The 16029-nt window shown below is 55.6% G+C and overlaps 2 protein-coding genes across 2 annotated transcripts in view; one reads left to right on the forward strand and one right to left on the reverse strand.

The window, feature by feature from the left end:
* LOXL2 (lysyl oxidase like 2) overlaps positions 1-5721 on the forward strand; it is a 109330-nt gene extending 103609 nt beyond the window's left edge. The window contains exons 13-14 of the mRNA XM_061163883.1: positions 3896-4007; positions 4747-5721. Coding sequence (XP_061019866.1) covers positions 3896-4007; positions 4747-4826 — 192 coding nt within the window. The 3' untranslated portion in view covers positions 4827-5721. The remainder of the gene's footprint in view (positions 1-3895; positions 4008-4746) is intronic.
* An 855-nt stretch (positions 5722-6576) lies between these two features.
* On the reverse strand, positions 6577-15569 carry R3HCC1 (R3H domain and coiled-coil containing 1). The gene is made up of 8 exons (XM_061163960.1): positions 15447-15569; positions 14982-15109; positions 14430-14567; positions 12329-12932; positions 11343-11515; positions 10098-10168; positions 8467-8562; positions 6577-7223 (listed from the first exon to the last, which is right to left on the reverse strand). The coding sequence occupies exons 1-8, from the start codon at positions 15567-15569 to the stop codon at positions 7087-7089; spliced, it is 1470 nt and encodes a 489-aa protein (XP_061019943.1). The 3' UTR covers positions 6577-7086.
* Positions 15570-16029: the final 460 nt, after the last annotated feature.

Consider the following 16029-nt stretch of genomic DNA (forward strand, 5'->3'; position numbering starts at 1 on the left):
GTGGGTTCAATCCCTGGGTTGGGAAGATCCCCTGGAGTAGGAAATGGCAACCTACTCCCATATCCTTGCCTGGAAAGATTCCATAGACAAGAGGAGCCTGGCGGAGTACAGTCCGGGAGGTCACAAAGAGACGGACACGACTCAGCATGCACGTACTTGTACACTGAAGACCAGTACTGGGCCAGATCCTGCCCACACCCTGTGAACCCAGCATCTCATGTAACCCCCAGGGATGGGCATTATCATTACCCGCACTTCACAGCCGGCAAGGCCAGGTCATCTTCCCCTGGGACGGACGTGGAGCTTTAGACTTGGAGAGTCCTGGCCTGGGGGTACTGGCCCTCTCCATTCCCGTGTGGACCCAGCTGCAGGCCCCAGCAGTGCTGCAGAAGCGGGAGAAAGCTGGGTTGAGGAGGGGGTGGCATTCCAGCCCAGGAGGCCAGGGCACAGAGGCTCAGAGGCAGGGTTCCCGGAGCGATTAGATCCCTAATTCCCGCCACTGCCTGGATCCACAGCAGATCTTTTTTGTTTTTCAACACAAAGCTGCCACTGCCTTTTTATTTTGTTTGTGTTTTTTTTTTAAGTTTTTAAAAATTGAGGTATAATTGATTTACAGTATTAGTTTCAGGTGTCCAACATAGCAATTCAAAATGTTTCTAGATTCTACCCCATTCATAGTTATTAGAGAAGCGCAGTATATCCTTATAGTTTATTTCATACATAGTAGTTTGTGCCCCTATCTTGCCTCTCCCCATTTCCCTCTCCCCACTGGTGACCACTAGCTTATTCTCTGTATCTGTGAGTTTGCTTCTTTTTTGTTACATTCACTGGTTTGTTGTGTTTTTTAGATTGCATATATATGTGATAATATGCAGTATTTTTCTTTCTCTGACTTATTCCACTAAGCATAATACCCTCAAGTCCATCCATGGTATTGCAAATGGCAAAATTTCTTTTTCTTTCTGAGTATTCCATTGTGTGTATACATACATACACGTCACATCTTTACCCATTCATCTGTTGATGGACTCAGGTTGCTTCCACACGTTGGCTGTTGTAAACCACAGCAGATCTCCTGTCTAAGGAACTAAAGCCACTGCCCACAGATCCCCAAGAGACTGAGGACCCTCCATATGAGTCTGATGGAATTGTGGAGATCATTCATTTCAGCTCTCACCCTTGCACCCGAGTGGGTCACATGGGCCCTCATAGTCCCCACTGCCCTCACGGTCACCCTGCAGGGACCCATGCTGGGGGGCGTGACTGTCTGTGAGCAAAGGGCTGCCTGGGTCTTGGTGCAGGGGGTTTGTCTGTCCTGGGCTATGAGCCACGCATGGGCTGGGACATGGCACAACTAAGGTTGTCAGGCAGAAAACAGATCAAAGTAAGGCTACCCCAGAGCAGGACAATTTCCAGCCTTACCTAGAGAGACAGAGTCACCATGGGACATAACCTAGAGCCCCTAGAATGGGCTGCACTGGCTAGGACTCAGGGCTGGAGACCCCCACTGACCTGTTTCCCACAGCAGCTCTGGCAGGCCCAGCCAGCTTGCTAAAGAGCCACTGTTGTTACTGTTTAGCCACTAAGTCATGTCCAACTCTGTGACCCCGTGGACTGCAGCACACCAGGCTTCCCTGTCCTTCACTATCTCCCAGAGTTTGCTCAAACTCATGTCCGTTGAGTTGGTGATGCCATCCAACCATCTCATCCTCTGTCATCCCTTTCTCCTGCCCTCAATCTTTCCCAGCATCAGGGGCTTTTCCAATGAGTTGGTTCTTTGCATCTGGTGGCCAAGGTATTGGAGCTTCAGCTTCAGCATCAGTCCTTCCAATGAATATTCAGGGCTGATTTCCTTTAGGACTGACTGGTTTTGTCCCCTTGCTGTCCAAGGGACTCTCAAGAGTCTTCTCCAGCACCACAGTTCAAAAGCATCAATTCTTCAGCCCTCAACCTTCTTTATGGGCTGACTCTCAGTCCTGGAGGGAGAGGTCCTGAGGGCCCCAAGCCTATAGAATGCACCTTAACGAGCAGGCTGTCCCTCTCCCATCATACTGACCATGGACAGCCCTGTCCCCCTTGCCTCCTTGGGTCTCAGCCCTTCCAGATGTGGCAGGACCCTCGGGGAAAGCCTCATCTGTGCCCTCCACACTTTTGCCCACAGCCCCAGGCCCAGCTCCTGTCTCCTCACCTTCCAATTCCTTCAGTTCCTCCTCTGGGCTCCTCACCACTGAATATCCCTTCTCTGTCTGCTCCCATTTGCTTTTGTTGTTCAGTTGCCAAGTCGTGACCAACTCTTTGCAACCCCATGAACGGTAGCAGGCCAGGCCTCCCAGTCCCTCACTATCTCCTAGAGTTTGCCCAAGTTCATGTCCGTTGATTCGGTGATTCCATCCAACCATCTCATCCTCTGTCATCCCCTTCTCCTCCCACCTTCAGGGGCTTTTCTAATGAATCAGCTCTTTGAGTCAGGTGGCCAAAGTATTGGAGCTTCAACTTCAGCATCAGTCCTTCCAGTGAATATTCAGGGTTGATCTCCTTTAGGACTAACTGGTTCATCTCCTTTAGGACTGAGTGGCTGATCTCCTTTAGGACTGACTGATCTCCTTTAGGACTGATTGGTTAATCTCCTTTAGGACTGACTGATCTTTAGGACTGATTGGTTCATCTCCTTTAGGACTGACCAATCCCAGAAGCCCCCTCATCAGAATGGTCTCTCCTGCTCCTGCTCCTCTGGGTGCCGCCCTCTTACCTGGGATGACTCAGAGGAAGGGGGTACAAGGGGGAAACCTGCCCTGATGAGCAGAAAGGGCTTGGGGACCCCCTAGAGCAAACCTGGACCCAGAGAACGGAAGGGTTGTGTCTAATGTCACGCTGCCAGGAGCAGCGTCATCTCCAGTGCCCAGGGCAGCCCCCCTCGGACTCCCCACAACACCCAGTCCTGGTCCCCACGCCCTCCCAGCAAGTCCTGCTCCCCGGCTCCCTTCTGGCTCTTTCAGCAGCTGTTTTGTGGCCTCCCCAGGCTTCAGCTCCTGCTTCTCTACTAACCTCAAACCTCTCTGGCACCCCGAGAGGGTAACCCCTTTTTGAAGGCACGCCTGGGTTGGGAAAATCCCCTGGAAAAGGAAATGGCTCCCTACTCTAGTATTTTTGCCTAGAGAATCCCATGGACAGAGGAGCCTGGTGGGCTACAGTCCATGGGGTCACAAAGAGTTGGACATGACTGAGTGATTAACAATCTTTAAAAAAAAAACAACTTTTTATTCTGTATTGGGGGATGTGCTGTGCTGTGGTTAGTTGCTCAGTTGTGTCCGACTCTTTGTGACCCCATGGACTGTAGCCCACCAGGCTCCTCTGTCCATGGGATTCTCCAGGCAAAAATACTAGAGTGGGTTGTCATGCCCTCCTCTTACTGGAGTATAGCTGATTAACAAACAGTGTTGATAGTTTCAGCTGAACAGCGAAGGGACTCAACCAAACATATACATGTATCCATTCACCCCCAAATCCCCCTCCCAGCCAGGCTGCCACGTACCATTGAGCAGAGTTTCCTGTGCTGGACAGTAAGTCCTTGCTGGTGATCCATTTTAAGTACATACATGTCCATCCCAAACTCGGTAACCATCCCTGGCCCCATCTGAAGGCTTCCTCTTGGTAGGGTGTGTGTGTTTGTGTGAGGTGCATGGAGGTCTCCTCCAGGTCTCCCCTCTGCCTCCCTGGCCTCCCCCCTGGCCAGTCCTGCACCCTCCCTCCTGCTCTGAGAAGACAGCACCAGCCACGCCTGCTCCGTCTCGTGAGCTCAGCCCGGCTCTGGAGGTAGGCCCGGTCTCAGCATCGCAGCCGGGCCTAGGAGGAGGGTGGCCGAGGCAGGACCCGCTCTGACCTGACTCTCCCCCAGGTGGTCATCAATCCCAACTACGAGGTGGCGGAGTCTGACTACACCAACAACGTCATGAAGTGCAGGACCCGGTATGATGGCCACCGCATCTGGATGTACAACTGCCACATAGGTGAGGCCCCGGGGCCCTGCTGGGGAGCACCGCGCCCCTCCTCAGCCCACCTCCAGGAGACGGGTGGGAGCTGCCCCAGTTTCTCCAGGAAACAGAGCGCCTTCCTAAGTTGGCTAAAGACCATGGGGAGTGGGGCCAGTCTCGCGTTTCCACACACGGGAAGGACATGGTGAACACACAGGCCTGGATGAAGATGGGGTTTTCACGGCCAGCTCTGGCTGAGGCGAGAGAATGGGACAGAAATGGGCTGGCCCAACACAGACCCCAAAGCTATTTAAGGGCTCGCGGAGCTGAGGCCGCCACCTCATTATGTGTGAGACCGCAAAAATGTGGGCGTTGGCAATCTGGGGGCTCTGTGTGTCTCGTTCCTGTCGAGCTCTAGAAGCTGGTGAACCACCGTGGCTTCTGGCCACCAATGGAGGAGCTTTCCCCTGCATTATACAACCTGGGTTCCAAAAGGGGAGGCCGGGCTTTCTCCTCCACTGGCAAGGTGCCGGCCTCGCTCTCGATGGAGGCGAAAACTAACAGCACTAGATTAAGTCACTCCTTGAGCCGACTCTGCCGGGCAGCTGACTTGAGCCTGGCCCTACAGATGGCCGGCACCTGTCACTGCCCTGCTGGCATCACACGCAGGTGGTCCCCGCAGGCCGCCTGGGGAGGGTGGGGTGGCTCCAGCCCTGCGGGGAGACCTGTGCATCCGGTTTGCCCAACACTGTCTCTCTGATGCCTGTTCCCCCAGGTGGTTCCTTCAGTGAAGAGACGGAAAAAAAGTTTGAGCACTTCAGTGGACTCATAAATAACCAGGTCTCTAGGCGGTAAAGTGGCGACGTGGTCACCTCCTGCCTTCGGGCCACGGGCATCTCCCCCAACAACTGCAGTCTGACCGGATATCGCCCTGCTCCCCCTCATCCAGCCCGGCCCCGCCCGTCTCGACCCCCTGCAGCCCTCCGCCAAGCTCAGGAGGAAGGCGAGGAAGGCCTGTTCCTGACACCCGCAGCCTGGGACAGCCTCCGGGGCTGGGGCTTATCCACGGGGCGGCGGGGAGCAGCGCCAACCAAGAGCCATCCTGACCGGGACCACGGGCGCACAGGTGGTCGGCTGCTCGTCCCATCCGAGGCGTGGTCCACTCCGAGCCTCACCACCTGCCCGGCTCACCACAGATAACACGGGGCCGTTTTCTTCTTAAGTTACATGTTGGCAGCATGGGTTAGCAACCCAAGGAGGTCAGGCTGAATCCCACTTCTCCTCCTCTTAGCCTGTTTCCAGTCAACTTGAGTATATAGGCTTCCCTTCCAGTTAAATGAACCGCCTCTACCCCCTTCATTCTGTTCTCACGTATAAGTGATGCTGCCACCCACCTTCTGAGCCAGTGAGCTCAGAGACGGTGCTTGTCTTGCCCCCAGACACCTACACTCCTGTGTCCTCCTATTTTTCAAGATACTATAATTGTATTCTATTTTCACAGACTTTAAAACACAAAGTAATTTAGTGGCATTCCATATCGGGCATCTGGGCCTTTGAACGTAGAGGTCAAAAGAAAAACCAGCCCACCTGTGTAAGTGACTCCTCTGTCTGTCCTTCCGATTCTGTGGGTAATTGATTCAACGGTGCTAGAACCAGGGTTCTGGGTGAGGACGATGCTCACCGATCGCCATGTGTCATCATGGACACTTACACATACTTGAAATTCCAAATAAAAGATTTATGACCTGCAGGTGTGTTTCATTTGGGCCTCTGCGTGCAGTCCCTAAGCCACAGGCTCCTTTCCCCAGTCGCAGCCAGGGAGCTGCACACCCTCGCAGGCTCTCTTGTCGGGACGTGGGCTCCGGGCGCCTCCCGTCCAGCACTGGCTACAGGTTGGCGTTTAGTCACTCATTCGTGTCCGACTCTCTGTGACCCCGTGGACTGTAGCCCACCAGGCTCCTCTGTCCATGGGATTCCCAGGCAAGAATACTGGGGTGGGTTGTCACTGCCTCTTCCAGGGGATCTTCCCGACCCAGGGATCGAACCTGCACTGCGGGCAAGTTGTTTACCACTGAACCATCACAGGGGCCTCCTTCCGTTCCCACCACAGAGGAGGAGCAGCTGCCGGCGAGAGCAGCCCTCTAAGGGGATCAGGAAAATCCACAGAAACTCAGCCTTTCTTTGGCTCTTGTCTATTAGGGAAATGTGTCAGGGGCACCATGGTTGTGTGAGGGTCAGATGGGACATCCAACCTTCAGTCTCAGGAAATTTCCCCAAAGGGCAGCGCCTGGGCTGGTCTCTCAGGGAGGGATGATGAAGCAGATCAGGGCCCCATGCTCTTCCCCGAGGTGCAGTGAGGGTGGACCCCGAGTCCCCACGGCACAGTGAGTGAACCCCAATCCAGCCAGGCCTGGGACTCCCTCTGTGTCACAGTGGACTAAGGCCCAGCAAACCGAGGGGTCCATGATGACCTCAGGGGGCCAGGATCGTCACCAGCTCCACTCAAACCAGAAAGACCAGTGTACTGGGACCCTGTCCCAGTACAAAGCTGCCCTCCCACCCATTCCTGCGAGGGGAGGGAACTCAAGGCATTTCAGATTTCACCTCGAGGCAAGTGCATGTTTATTTCTGCAGGGACCCCTGTGTAACCCACACCACTGGTAACACTAGGGCCAGTACACGGCAGAGGCAGGGGGGGTCTCAGCATGGCCAGTAGCCCAGAGTTGCTCTCGGGGAGACTGGACACATGTCACACAACAGGTGCAACCTACCCCCACAAACTGGGCAGGCCCTGCTCAAAAATGACTTGGAGGTCCAGCTGGTTTGAGGTCAGTCACCTAAAGCGACCCACTTCTTCAGCAGCCCTAGGTCTCCAATGGGAGGCGAACAGCGCCCCCTAGTGTCCTACTGCAGACCATTACATTTTGAAGCAATCATGTTAAAATTCTTCCATTTTAATTTTTTTCTCAGCTTCAGAAACTAGACCAAACTAAAGCCCACCATGCCTCACTGCAATGCTCCAAGGATGGCTCAGGGCTGCTCCGGTGTGTGTAAAGGCTTGTGGTGTTGGGGCCCGAGCTGGGTTGGGGAGCTCAATCCAGGCGGGCTGGGCCTCTCAGGGCCTCAGAGCAGCAGGAGGCTCCACTGCAGGCCGCTCCTTCTTTCTGTGTTGGAGCCCCAGGGCCCGGGCCACCAGCCTCCGGGCCACGGCTGTATTTGTCTGTGGTCTCTCCTTCGCCAGATGCAGGAGCTCTGAAAGGAAAGCCCCATGGGGTGGGGACTTGAATTCAAGGCTGTGGCCTCTCCTCCCAGCGACACAGCAGCGTTGAAGGCAGTTAGAGCCCACCCCTGAGGCCCAGCTGCACCCGGCCTGATGCTGGTGAGAGGGGCCACCGAGGGCTCCTGGCCCCTCATGGGGTCCTGACTCACCCTGCCACCTCTCCACGCTCTCCCTGTTTCTCCTTCTGTGGGGGGTGGAGGGTGGTGTTAATCCTGTCCACCTCCCTGCCTTGCAGGGGCCCTTTGAGAGGGCAAGCAGGCCAGGAAGGGACATCTGGAGCTCTTGGGTCAACAGACAGGATGTTTATCGTCCCTAAGAAGTCTGGGACAATTGATTATCAAGTGTGAAACAGATCGCCAGTCCAGGTTGGATGCATGAGACAAGTGCTCAGGGCTGGTGCACTGGGATGACCCAGAGGGATGGGGTGGGGAGGGAGGTGGGAGGGGTGATTGGGATGGGGAACACATGTAAACCCATGGCTGATTCATGTCAATGTATGGCAAAAACCACTACAGTATTGTAAAGTAATTAGCCTCCAACTAATAAAAATAAATGGAAAAATAAATAAATACAGAGCAAAAAAAAAAAAAGAAGTCTGGGACAAAGACCGTGTACTCCACAAGAATGTGGATGGCCTCAGCAGGCTTCTCTAGGCCAGTTCTGCCAGCCAGCCACTGCTCTACAGGCAGGGGAAACTGGCCCCTAAAAGCCCGCTCGTGCTCCCTGGCAGGAGGAGAGGAAAGGGGAGGAGCCAGCACTTACGTGGCACCTTCTGTGTGCCTCTCACCACTGCGGGGGCACGGCCGCCAGGCCCTCTCATTCGCTCCAATGCTTATCTCACAGAAAAAGGGGCCGACTCACATACACCCAGTGACTTGCTCAAGGCCAGTTTAAGGGCGCGCCAGTCCCAGGGTCACAGCAAAGCCCACGCCCTGTACACCTCACCGCGAAGCATGGCTTCCTCGGCCAGACACCCAGAAGACCAGGCTTCCCCTCTGCACCCCAACCAGACTCCCAAAGGTGTGAATGGAGGGCAAGCCTGGGACAGGGCAGCTGGCAGACAGCTCTCCTGATGGGGCCCCTGGGATGGGAGAGGACGACCTCATGGGTCCTTGCAGCCCAGGGGCGAGAAAACAGAGCACTTTAGAGGGAAGTGAATCAGCCGGCAGAGCCACACTCGAGCAGCCCTCCCACCCAGACCACCGGCTCCCTTACTTGGCCTCTGCAGGGCCTTCAGCTTGGACTGCCTGGCTCCCTGAGTCAGGGGCCGGATCTTCAGTGTGGAGAAATCCCTGGTCAGGGCCTCGGCAGCTAAGGAAAGAAAGCAGGTCTGGAGCCATCCGCATTTCCTGCTGAGGCCTCCTCAGGACCCAGGAACACACGTGTCACCCCAAAGCCCAGGCAGCCACTTCTGACACCCATCCAAGCCTCAGGGACAGGACTGCCGCATCAGCTCACCGCCCGCCCCCCACCCTCCCCCAGAGCTCACAGGCCTGCACGGGGCTGCCATGCTCCCAGATGGGGGGCCCATGCCCCAGCTTCTACCCTCCTGCCCTGGGGGGCCGGGATCCACACGGTGAGCCTGTGGTTCTGACATCAGGAGAGGCAGGCCCAGGCCTTTCAAAGCCCAGGAGCTTAAAACAAACACCACCATCACCATCACCACCCCGCCCCCACTCAAGATCCTCCCAGGGTGCATGCTCTCACTGCCTCAGGCTGTGCTGGGCCCTGGGGCACTCGGGCCACTTACAGACGCGGTCACCTCACAGCTGGGAGGGACCTCGGACCCAAACCATCATACAGATGAGGCCAGGACATGAGGGCTGAGCAGGCCTGCCCCCGGCGCCTGGCCAGCTTGGCAAAGCCCAGAAGGCAGCCATGGCCATGCCGAGCCCACTGCTAATCTCTTCCATGGACCGGGAGGGCCTCCCCTAGGCCCCACCTTTCAGTGGCTCCCTCTCTGGGGCTGAAGCCCCCACCTGGCCCCAGTCCTCTTGCTGCCCAGACACTGCCCCCCGTCCCTAAAAGCTCAGGCTCTCCTGAAGACTGGGCCCACACCAGCCCTGGGCACTCCCCATCTGTGTTCAGAGCCCGTGGTTGTGAGAAGCCCGGTCAAGGGGGGCCAGGGACTGACTCCTTATAAATACACACAAACTGTGCAGCGGTGTGGCAGGGGCAGGGCAGGAAAGCGCTGAGAGGGAGGTGCAGCACCAGAATGACGGCCGGGAGACTAGCTGGCCTCCCCAGCCTTGACGACGGACGAGAGGCTTCATACCCTTGATCGGACACTGACATCGGGGAACTCAGTCTCCCCATCTGTAAGATGGAGTCATCTCACCTATCTCCCGAGGCTCTAATCTAAACGGAATGAGAACACATCTGCACAAACCATAAGAACCTGCCAGTACTTGAATGCTTTTTTTCTTTCCTGGCTGTGCCACATGGCATGTGGGATCTTAGTTCCCTGACCAGGGATTGAACCCATGCCCTGTGCATTAAAGCCTGGAGTCTTAACCACTCGACTACCAGGGAAGTCCCACCAGTATTTGAATGTTTTTGATCTCTAAAAATGGCACCATCACATGCTTTCATTTAGGATGTGGAGGTCACCCAAATCTGAAACCTCTGAACTCAAGACGTAAGGATGAAGAGGTGTGAGCTTCCTGGCCCAGCACCCATTCTGCCCCCATGGACTTCCTGATTAGGTGGCTGGGAGCCACCCTGCCAGTCCATCAGCTTAGAGCAGCCTGCACCCTGATCTGGGGCATCCTCACCCCAGGAAATGAGGCTCCCTCCCTTCCCAACAGCAGTCAGAGGAGGGGCCAGGCCACTGTGCACCACCTTACCTGAAGCCGGGCAGGGGAAGATGCCAAGCGCATGCGTGTCATCCACCCACTGGATCTTGAACCCCTTCTCTCTGTGCCGGGGACGAGACAGAATGCCGAGGAGAGCAGATGCAGAAAACCCCTCCTGCTGCAGGAAGCCCTCCCCGCTCCAGGCCTCAAACACTCCAAGCCCAAGACAAGTTCATCTCCTCTAAGAAGGAGACGACCATCCGGGGCATACTTGCCCTGAAGACCATAACACAACTTCAGACAGACAGGCCCCCAACTCCTAGAACTGAGGAAGTCAGGACTCAAAGCTTGTAGAGCACAAAGCCAAGGGTGAAGAGGGTCCCTCACAGACGTGGTCACCCCAGGCCAAGGGCATGGGGTTCGAGGCTGGAGACAAAGGGCTTCATGGTGGGGACAGGACTTGATACGAGCATGTCAGTGAAACTGCCCTGACTTTCTTCCTGCCACTTGGGAAAGCACTCCTGAGTCTGGGGCCTGGGGGAGGAGTTCCTCTGTGGATGAGGAAGCCTCTAGTGGCCCCGTCTGGCCCAGCCCTCAGGGCTGGACAGCGACGAGCCCCCTGTACTGTCCACCAGGCCAGGCTCAGGGAGGGGAAGGGAGGCTCTTCAGTAAGGTCGGACAGGGATCCGGATGAAAGGGATGTGTTTAAGGTCTAAGCAGGAAAAGAGAACGGGGACCGGAGCATGGAGAATAAAAAAAGAAAGCAGAAAAGACTGGATTTGGATCCAAGGAATCTGGGGAGATGGGAGAAGTCTTTTTTTCACTTTTTCTCACTTTTTCTCCCCTCTCCACCAGACTCTGTCCCAGAGCTGCTCAAGCCCCGTTCATCCCCTAAAGAGCTCCTTTGTGGAGGTGGCCCTCCCTCTGTTAACTCTCCAACTGGGTGGCTGGCCGTGAAGCAGGGGGAGGCAGTAGCCCCACAGGGTCGTGGCTGGCATGTGGGCATGCAGAGGCCAGGCTGGAGGTCCGCTGCCTGTGCCAGTGGTCTTGGGCCTCCAAAAAGTGTTCACAACCGAAAAGTCAGCTCTCTTCCTCCTCTGCATAGTCACGGCCAGCAAGCTGAATTGCCCAGGAGCATGGCATCCAGAGCAACCACACCTACTTTCTGCCTTTCTTTCGAGGCACTGAAGGAGGGGCAGGCAAGCATCCCCCACACAAAGCAGCGTCCTAGCTCCTCTCCAGAAAGCAAGCACTCTCTCCACTCCCTCCCAGACCCAAAGCCTCTCCGGCACTCACTGGAACTCAGAGAAGGTAGCCAGCAGGTCCTCAGTCTTGAGCACCGGCTCAAAGTCATAGATCTCCACCACGTGTGCAAAATCCTTCTCTCCAGGCAGCTCATCTACAAAGGATGATGTGTCCACGTGGATCTTCTCTACCTGAATCTCCTTCTCGGTCAGGTTGTTCGTTATCTGGGAGAGATCAGACCCTTTAGTGAGGGGAGCTCGGATACACCGGGCTCTGAGTGAATGCTCTCAAAACCCCACACTGAGAATCCCATAGGCTTCTGCGTTGACACAGAGGTGAGCAGCCCAGACAGGAATCCTGGGAAGATAGCATTATGGCAGACTGGGCCATGAGATGGAGGAGCGTGAGTTTTAGGGAAGTCCCCGCTGGGTGACTGACACTAACACACACTGTGTTTCACAGAATCCCCAGAACTCTATGCTGTAGGCCCACTTTACAGATGGGCAAACTCAGTCAAAAAATTAAGTAATTCTGCCCCAAGTTGCTGTCAGTAAGAGGTGGAGCTAGGCAGGCCCAGGATCTTTCCTTTTCTCATTAACAATGTGATGATGAGCAAGGCTTTCTGGTGTCTGTCCTTCATCTGTAAAATAGCGATACAGGCTGCCTGCCCTCCCGACTGAGCCGACAAGAGATTTGTAAGACAAAGCTTCAGGCAGAGAGTAATTTTCATGACCAGAGTCTGCAGTGCATTCTGAAGCACTGTGTTCCCTAGGGAAGTGTGTATTAGCATCTGCTATTTTTTCAGAGGAAGAAACTGAAACTTAGAAAAGCCAAATAACCTGGTTGAGGTGGGATCCAATCCACACCCCTGACCTCCGATCCTGAGCCTCCTCCCCTCTGAGTACTGGTCTCCTAAGGGACCGCTATCACGCAACACCCGCAGCACCCCGATACACCTTGACCCTCCGCCCCATCCACCCTCGACCACACCCACCTCACTTCCACCCTCCCTTTTCCGGGCTTCAGAGCCTCATCACCTCCTGCAGCAGTTCACTGAAGTCGGCCTCGGAGCAGCTGCCTGGCCCCTCCTCTTCCGCCTCTTCCTCTTCCACTTCCTCCTCCGCTGCCAGGCTCCTCTCCAGCGCAGTCCCATTTCCCTCCTCCAAGTCCAGCGGCAGCCTGGCCTCCGGCTGTGCGGCTGACTCCGGCCTGTCTCCGGTCCCTGCGTGGCTCTCAGGCCCTGAGGGTTCAGCAGCCAATGGGTCCGGCAGCGACTCTTTCTCACAGCCTTGACCAGGGCCTTTTAGGTCCTCTGTTGCCTGAGTCACCGACACGGGAAGTTCCTGATCGGCAGTGGGCTTCCCAGCACCAGTATCTCCTGGTTCTTCTGAGAGCCTGCCAGCTGGAGCATCTCCCTGGAGTTCTGCAGGAGGAGGCGGCGCTCCTTCTTCCTGCCGGCGCAGCACCCGGGGCACATACAAGGCCTGGTCCGGCTTGCGTCCACGATGCCACCGGCCGGCCCTCGCCCCTCGGGGACCAGCAGCCGCTCCCTGGCTTGCGGTGGGCCGAGGACCTCGGTACTTGCTAGGGTGGGAGGCAGGAGGGCGACAGGAGCCAGAGAATCCGTCTGAACTGGGTAACCTGGAGCAGGAGCAGGCACTGATCAGAGGGGTGCTTGAGCCCGAGGAGAATAGTTTATTGGAGTTATCTGCCATTCAGGCCTGAGGCTCTTGAGTCAGCCTCAGGCAAAAACCAAAGCCACAGTGACCCTGGAAAACAACTTAATGAGGCCATCAGAGGGGAGGCTGGATGCCCTGAATAAGCATAAACCAGTCAACTCTTCCTCCAGTGTTATAAACCGACTATGAGACGGCTGAGTACACTTGCTACAGGGTGTGGTGAGCAGCTAGCATTCAGAAGCTATGTTATTAGAAAAGTATGTGACTTTAAGTCTGTGAGTCTGTTTTGTAAGTAAGTTCATTTGTATCATTTCTTTTTAGATTCCACAGATAAGGGATATCAAAGGGATATCATATGATATTTCTCCTTCTCTGACTTACTTCACTCTGTAGGACAATCTGTGTGTGTGTGTTAGTAGCTCAGCTGTGACTGACTCTTTGTAACCCCATGGACTGTGGCCCACCAGGCTCCTCTGTCCATGGGATTTTCCAGGCAAGAATACTGGAGTGGGTTGCCGTTTCCTACTCCAGGGGATCTTCCCGACTCAAGGCTCGAACCCAATTCTCTTGTATTGCAGACAGATCATTCCCACTCTTTGCGACCCCCTCCCATTATCAGCCATTCAAAACAATGAAACAATGTCACTTGCAGTAACAGGGATGATAATCTCTAGGTCCATCCATGTCGCTGCATGTGGCATTATTTCATTCTTTTGAATGGCTGATAATCGGATGGGGTCCGAGATGACTGAAGGGACTTAGCACACATATACACACACACAATGGGATGAGCGGAAGGGATAGTTAGGAAGCTTGGAATGGACATGTACACACTGCTGTATTTTAAATGGGTAACCAACAAGGACCTACTGTATAGCATGCGACACTTTACTCACTGTTATGTGTTAGCCTGGATGGGAGGGGAGTTTAGGGGAGAATGGATACATGTATATGTGTGGTTGAGTCCCTTTGCTGTCCACCTGAAACTATCACAACATTGTTAATTGGCTGCACCCAAACACAAAATAAAAAGTTTAAAACAGATAAAAAAAAAAAAGAGAGAAAAGTATGTAACTTTAAAGGCTAGGATTATAGACATTATGATAAGATCCTTCGAGATGTACAGGGAGACAGGTGAGTGAACTGCTAGATGAGCTCTCACAATCCATGGCCTCTGCAGGGCCCAAGCTCCCTGAGGGCAATGCTGAGTGGACATCCCCACTGTTTAAACAGCTCTCTCTCTTTTGGCCCAACGTGCATAAACTGAATTTGCTAAAGGACCTCCACCAACAATGCACCTCTGCTCCCCTGCTGAGCAGAAGGCAGCACTGCCTGTAAGCAACTGAGGCTGGGGAGAGGGGAGGTCACCCAGCCCTGATCCCCTCCCAGAGGCTGACCAGCTCACCAGACCACCCCTTGGGAGAACCAACGAGGGGCCTCCCAGACGGCAGATACACACCTGATGTCCAGGTGACAGATGACTGTCCTCCTCCTCCAGCCCTCTCCAACAGAGAAGCTGCTCAAAAGGTCAAAATTCTCTGCTGTCCTGTGGATCAGGTACCGGAGCCGACTGGAGAGTGGGGGAAAGAGGAGGACCCTGGGGAGGGATGGGAAGGAGAGCAGAGCAGGAGCTCCAGGAGCAGCCCCCAGGCCTGACCCCCACGGAGTCCACTCCTGGTTTAATGAGGGCTTGAACCTAGGCTCGCTCTGTCCCCTGAGGTCCCAGGCTGACCGCAGTGGACCTGCCCATAGAGGGTACGATGGGGACCTACTGGCACCATCCTCCTTCCAGGGGCAGGCTGTTCCATCTCAGGTGATGCTAGCTGTTACCCAGGAAAGATGCAGCGGGGAGAGACCTGACCGCAGATTATTAAACCTCAAGGCCAGGATCAGAGCCAGCTGCGAGCCCAGTTACTTTAGATGCACCACTGGGCAAAAAGGGGCAAGGAGGCTAGGGGCGAACACTGCCCTTCCCAGCGGCAGAGCGGGCGCCACCCTCACTCCGGCTTACTTTGACAGCTGCTTCTGCAGCAGGAAGCGGTCCAGCTCCTCCTGGATGCGCTGCACGAAGTCATTCTCGGCTGCGGAGAGGAAGACGCCGTCCAAGCAGAGAAGGGCCAGGGTGACAGGTGGGAGAGCCTGCGGGGCAACCGACACCGCCGCGATCAGAGCGCAGAACCCGGGCCCTCCCACGACCGAGGACACGGTCTCTCCTCTGATCGGAGACCGGCCGGGCTTCGAGGAGGGTAAGGGTCGTGCCCAGGGTCCCCGGCAGGGCCTTGGTGGGGCAGGGAGGGGTCTCCTGGCCCCCGATGGGGTCGCTCTCGCCGTCCTCAGGTCCGCGCCCTGCTGCCTCGGGCCGGATCCGCGGGCGCGATTGATCCTTCCCGGCCGGAAGCGAGAGACCCGGAAGGAGCACGAGTCTGACCGTGAGCGATCGGGGAGACCTGCCCCCAGGTCCGCCCGCCGCACTCACCGCGGCAGCCCCGCGCGTAGCCGCCGCAGCTCTAGGGTCCCCAGAAGCCTGCGCGCCCCTGAACCCCACAACCACCCGGGCCTCGCGGAGCTGCAGCGCCACCGCGCGGCCCGGCGGAGGCATCACCTCAACGGCAGAGGCGTGTTCTTTCTTGACTCTTTTTGCCCCTGAGACCACAGGTCACCTGAGCTGGGATGTTCCCCACCCAGGGATCGAACCCGTGTGTCCTGAGTTTCCTGCATTGGCAGGCGGATTCTTTAGCACTGAGTCACCTGGGAAACCCTACACTGTCTTCTAGGATCAATGAAATTCGGGAAATCGTTTGGAGTGGTTCCTACATGCTAGGTCATGGGGATACCAGGTTTTCCAGTTCATTGATTCCCTCCCTAGGGACGAAAAATAGGGATAAATAGGAAGTTTCTGGACACCAAGAATTGCATCGCCCTTTGGCCCTTATCGATGGAAGCTGCAAAGAGGTCCAATTCACAGCACAGCATCACTGACAAGGTGTACTAGCCTGTGGATAACAGGGCGGGGTACCCACTAGAATGGTGATTTGCAGAACGTGCTACATCTAAAAGTA

Source organism: Dama dama, chromosome 16 (genome assembly GCF_033118175.1).
Source record: "Dama dama isolate Ldn47 chromosome 16, ASM3311817v1, whole genome shotgun sequence".
NCBI classification, from domain to species: Eukaryota; Metazoa; Chordata; class Mammalia; order Artiodactyla; family Cervidae; genus Dama; species Dama dama.

Bases quoted from the DNA above. Each gene is read 5' to 3' on its own strand.
- R3HCC1 (XM_061163960.1), bottom strand. From the start codon at position 15,569: ATGCCTCCGCCGGGCCGCGCGGTGGCGCTGCAGCTCCGCGAGGCCCGG. The intron at 15,110-15,446 runs GTGAGTGCGGCG...GTTGCCCCGCAG, and splicing joins CTACGCGCGGGGCTGCCGCG to GCTCTCCCACCTGTCACCCT. The intron at 8,563-10,097 runs GTAAGGTGGTGC...TTCTTTCCTTAG, and splicing joins CTTCCCCTGCCCGGCTTCAG to CTGCCGAGGCCCTGACCAGG.